The 6,000-nt window shown below is 32.7% G+C and overlaps 1 protein-coding gene across 1 annotated transcript in view; it reads left to right on the plus strand.

Moving 5' to 3' along the window:
• NDFIP2 (Nedd4 family interacting protein 2) overlaps nucleotides 1-6,000 on the plus strand; it is a 72,991-nt gene extending 66,991 nt beyond the window's left edge. The window contains exons 7-8 of the mRNA XM_055542749.1: nucleotides 2,321-2,426; nucleotides 4,486-6,000. Coding sequence (XP_055398724.1) covers nucleotides 2,321-2,424 — 104 coding nt within the window. The 3' untranslated portion in view covers nucleotides 2,425-2,426; nucleotides 4,486-6,000. The remainder of the gene's footprint in view (nucleotides 1-2,320; nucleotides 2,427-4,485) is intronic.

Raw genomic sequence — 6,000 nt, forward strand, 5'->3', positions numbered from 1 at the left:
GGAGGCTAATTGGATATTCTACCTATTCTTTTATTTTTGGATCATTGAAACATTCTTTACACTTTTGAAGTGCACTCTGCATTAATCATTAATCAGTCAGGCGTAAGGGAAGGCTTCATGCTTAATGATCACAGTGCTTCTGTTGAGTTTTCTTCTTACCAGGCGTATCGTTTATTAATATTGATGAATTTTATGGATTTCCAATCTGTGTTTCCTTGTGTTTTCCTCTTTAGATGTATGATAATTAAGTTAACCTTAAAATCACATTATACTTGTAATCCACATTTCAAATTTATTTACCAACATGAAAAATACAGGTTGTTTCTCTTTAGGTTTAAGAGCCCACATTTCTGTAGTAAATTACTTGTACTGGAAAACAGCACTTCAGTAGGTGGCAGTGTTCTCCTGGCATTTTTATTTAGTCCTGCTGTTGCATCTGTAGAATCTTTCAGGAAACAAAATCTTAGTGGTCAGCAAAGGTCACTAAAGAGCCTAGATTCTTTTTCTGATAATTATAGTGAAATTATTCCAATTATTTGTATATCTCTTGTGATTTTGTTGGGGAGTCAGATTGGACAAAAGTTTAACTAGTTTTTTTGACTTGTTACTTGTTTTCTGACTGATTCTGTGCTTGACTGAGTTTCTTAGTCAAAGGTGAAAACATTTATAATATCTTTTAGGTATTTAAGCACATTGAGTGAGATTCTTGCTTATAAATATTATTAGGGGGTTGAAGAGTCTTATGAAGACAACCGTGGAACACAGTAGAATGCAGGCATAGCCCCAGTTCCTCATCAGAGCCATAATCGAGCATTTAGGGGAATGTGAAAGCTTAATCCGTGATGGGAATGTTGCTGTCACATACCCAGAAGAATGTTGCACACACCCCAGAACGCTGAGAAACCATAGCTGCTGCTTGATTGGTTTCTAGGTGGGAATTGGCTAATTTTGGAAAATGCCTGAGCAGAGCAAAATAGGTCTTAGCAACAGCAGCTTCATAGACTAAAGAAGGGATTTCACAAATAATTTTGGTTTACATCTTTCAGTAATACTTTTATGTTTGGATCACAATGTCATTATCTTTGAACAGCATCTGGAAGGGCAGAAGGGCGGAATTCAGAGTGGGAGTCACACATGGAAAAGAGGATATGGGAAGCAGATGGGATCAGAGTTAGGTGAAATTTATACCGCTTGTTTTAAGTCATTATTTGTGCCTCTCTTCTGTCTTCTGTCTCTAATTTATTGTAACCATGCTTCTTATTTTAGGGCTTCGATTATTGTCTTAGAATTGGGTTACAAATTTCATTTGAGACTTTGAATTTAAATTGACAGGCTCGTCCTCCTGGTGAGGAAAGTTCCCTGCATGCATATCATCTGCTTCTTGCCCCAACTCCACCTCACCCCCTTATTACCTGGTTAAAAATTTACTAGAGTTAATAAATATTTCCCTTAGAATTGTATGCTTAAGTATATCAAAGACTTCACCTAATAGTGCTAATGCTTTTGACACTTAACTAATATTTTTCATCTGAAACTTTGATACATTTCACAAGCTTTATCGATTACCAAAGATACTTTTGATGTAAATGGTTATTATTTAAAAATACTGTTTTACAGAGGAGAACACTGAAATAGAAGACGTATCTCAAGTCATTCAAGAACTCACTAGAGGGGCTGCTTCCAAAGTCCCTTGTCTTGATTTTTTTCAAATTTTTTATTATAAATTAACTACGGTTATTACTTGGAAATAAGAACTAATAATTGAGTTATTTACATAATTCACATATCTCTAAATATAGATTTTGCACATGACAGGCACTCGATCTGGCTAGACAGGCTTATTACTGGTTTTATCCTACAGTTGTTAGCAATTACATATGCTGCATATGTTCTCTCTTGAATACTTTATATCAGTAAATATGTCTTAGTCTGCTTAGTCATTATAGTGATTTAAAAGTTTCATGTAAAATGAGGTATCTATGAGTTGAATCAGTTTAACCACATTAGGTAGCTTTCCTTGTTAAAAATTATTTTAATAAGTGTGAATTTTTGTCTAAGTTAGGACTTTAATGGCTAGATTTGCTTTACTTTAGATACATCTAGGCTTAACAAATTGAAAGAATTTGGAGGTAGCAGTAAAATTTTATTATATTTCCTTACAATAGAGCTATCATTATAGTGTAAAATGTGGAATGAATGGAATCCTACACATTAAATTCCTTTGACCAAGAGGACCTTGTTTGTAATTGTCTATTTCAAATTTATCATGTCCCCTTTCTTTGTAAGAGCATAATATATCCATATATTTCAACCTCCTCAGGCCTGCTTCTTTTCTTCAGAGGATTTGTTAATTATCTAAAAGTCAGAAACATGTCTGAAAGTATGGCAGCTGCTCATAGAACAAGGTATTTCTTCTTATTATAGAGGTAAGAAATATTAATATATTAACTGTGTATTCCCTTTGTATTCAAATTCACCCCATGCATTTGTTGTTTAGTCACTAAATCGTGTCTGACTCTTCTGAGACTCCATGGACTATAGATCGCCAGGCTCCTCTGTCCATGGGATTTTGCAGATAAAAATACTGGAATGACTTGTCATTTCGTCCTCCAGGGGATCTTCCCAACCCAGGGATCAAACGCTTGTCTCTTGCATTGGCAAGCGGATTACTTTACTACTGAGCCACCAAGGAAGCCCTTCACCCCGTGCATATTAAATGCTTAATGTGTGTTCATGTTGTTTACTCAAATTTAGCATTTTTAATAGATTTTTAATAGTTAACAGTATTGAAATTTTAAAAATTGCAAACTTCTAAGATAACTTCCATTTAAAAAATTGAATTTCATTACATTTTAGTTTTAAAAAATACATTATGAGTAAACTAAAACTTTAAATCAGACCTTTAAATTTCTGTTTAAAGCTTGGCTACACATTATATATGAAGTAACCACCAGCACAGCATCTAAAGTCTTGAAAAACAATATGACTAAGCGCTTACACAGAAAGAATGGGCATTTTGCATCACTGAATTTCACACAGGTATCTGCAGGCTAAAACAGACAAACAAAAAACCAATTCTGTTACTGAAAAGCAATTTGCTATGCACTGATCTTTTAAAAAAAAAAAAACAAAAACTTGATTTGTTGAGGTTTAGCTGATTAACAATGTTGTGATAATTTCAGGTGAACAGCTAAGGGACTCAGCCATGCGTATACATGTATCCACTATCCCGCAAACTCCCCTCCCATCCAGGCTGCTACATAACATTGAGCAGAGTTCCCTGTGTTATACAGTAGGTCCTTGTTGATCATCCATTTTAAATAGAGTGGTGTGTACCTGTCCATCCCAAACTCCTTAACTGTCCCTTCCCCCTGGCAACCATATAAGAGATGTCGTATGCTACTTCTCCTTCTCTGACTTACTCCACTCAGTATGACAATCTCTGTGTCCATCTATGTTGCTGCAAATGGCCTTATTTCATTCTTTTTAATGGCTGAGCAATACTCCATTGTGTATATGTACCACATCTTCTTCATCCATTCTTCTTTCAGTGGACATTTAGGTTGCTTCCATGTTTTGGCTATTGTAAGCAGTGCCATGCACTGATCTTAACACACTGGATCAAGGAGTAAAGGTTGTACGAAGAAAATAGGAGCTCTGTTACTGTTTTCTTAACATGTACCAATTTATATCAACAATGGAGGCTACAACTTGAATAAATGGAAAAATAAAGAAACGAGCAGAGATTGTCTTACTAGTTATCACGTAAGTTTCTGGAGGCTGTGTGTATAGTACAGGCATTTATTTATTGTGTGGCTAGTAGATCTTCAATGAAGAGACCTCATACCTCACTGTAGTACTTTAAAAGCAAGTACTATACAGTTCATTGTTTTGAACTTTTCAAGTGTTTGAACTGCATTAGCCAAAGGTCTACTAAAACACTTAACTTCCTGATGTGTCTCCAAGTACAAGATGTTTCAGGGTTGCTATGACTAAGTATACATAAATTATATGGTTTGTGATTTGGTTGCTTATATTTTATGCTTATATGACTTTTACATAAGCTAACATAGTTTACTTAATTCTGCTGAAGATGATTGCAGTTACATTTCTGGATTGTATTTAAGTATTATTTTAAATGTTCCATTAAGGTTTCTCCTTCCCCTTAAAGATGTCACATTCTATCTTTAACTTGTCTACAGTGACCTTAAGAGTTTGTAATTTTACTAATATAAATGATATTCTGTGAATATTCAGTGTGATTATCTTGTTTTCCTTTTCAGGAGTTTAAAACATAATGTAAATATTTTTTAGATGCTCTCCTTTAGAAATTTACTTTAGAATATATTTTGATCTGTGCTACTTATGTCATTCTTAACAAAAGGCTATTCTTGATGTCATACCATAAAATGGGTTTTCACTGTACTATCATTTGGATAATTGGAACTTAATACATTTTAAGACTTATTCTTTCTCTGTTCCTAGACTGCATCGACCAGACATTCCTTTCTTATATCAATGTGAAATTTCCAGATCATCTGTATCTGCAACTTCAATAGGATAGAAGACTATTAAACACAGAAGACAAATTCGTGAAGAAAATTGAATTCATTTCAAAATTGAATGGCAGAGTGGTTTATGCTTAAAAGCCATTTCTGTTCATTCTTTTAAATATTTATGTTTCATTGGTTTTGCAGAGTTGCATATGTGCCCATTTAAAAGATTTGCATAGACTTGAAAGAAACCATACAGTTGTCGCAGTCAAGTCCAGTCACATTTGATTAATCAGTGTTTGATATAATTGAAAGAGTTGAGTGATAAACAGTCTTCCAGCATGTAAATGCCATTGACTTCTGACCTGACATTTAGTACAGTAAAAATGAAAATTATTAACCATGTCAAATGCTTTAGTTTCTGGCTCTCAGATTTATCTAGTAACTCTACAGAGGAAATATTCTTTGTTATATATAAGTTTTTTGAAACCTGCAGTGCTGATTATTAGAAAGGATTTGTCAGACTTTTGAACATGATAGTTATATCATTATTTAGCAAAACTTTCTGTAAATAACCATGCAAACCATGCATAAATTACTTTCTGCATTGTTTTCTTAGAAATTGTACTAGGTATCTTTCCTTAATTTAAGTGGACATAATATATTTAGAAAATTTGGATGTTAAAGATAGTTTTAGGACAAATTTTAGAAAACGTGGGTATGCCACATTTCCTTTATAAGAAAATCTTTTTTTCTTTTTTTTAAAAGGACATGCCAAAAATGAGAAGCTTGGTTTTTAGCATTGTCCATCTTATAGGTTCTTAGAGGAAGAGATTGTATTAGATATTATATTTATTTCATTTAAGACATTTTTGAAAATTAATTTTCTGAATAAGATATTCTTGTTTGCATTTTATCTTTTAAAAAACCAATAAAAATATCTTTCAGTATCATTGTAATATTTTTTTCCTTCAGATGTTTAGCTTAGCGAATAAAAACTTGTGCTTTTAATATCTTCTTGCTTTCTGATTGTAAGGTTAATTTGTAAAAATCATTTCCTGAATCGAGATACATGAAATATTTGTTTTCAAGTTATGGAAATGTGTCTGTGGAATGTGGGGGTGTGAGTGTGTTGCGAAAGTGTATGTGAATATGTATTATTACAACTGGAATCTATTTTGCATTCATAAGCTACTATATTTTGTAAATCATTTTATGGTTCATCTGTCTTCTTTTCAGTTATATCTTTGCTTTTGAATGCCAATGTTAAAAATTACCTTTTAAACTTAAAAATCAGTTAATACAACTATATAGAACATTTAAAATTGATTGCTTGTTTATTATTAGACACCAACTACTAAAAGATACATTTAAAACTATTCAGGGTCATTTTCCACTTCTGAAAAAATAAAATTTATTATGCTTTATAACTTTTTTGTATTTCTCTGTGTTTTCTCATTTACTTCATTGTCTTTAGTAAATTAAACATGCCATTTTGTTTTTCTGA

The sequence above is a fragment of the Bubalus kerabau genome, chromosome 12 (genome assembly GCF_029407905.1).
Source record: "Bubalus kerabau isolate K-KA32 ecotype Philippines breed swamp buffalo chromosome 12, PCC_UOA_SB_1v2, whole genome shotgun sequence".
Classification (NCBI taxonomy): domain Eukaryota; kingdom Metazoa; phylum Chordata; class Mammalia; order Artiodactyla; family Bovidae; genus Bubalus; species Bubalus kerabau.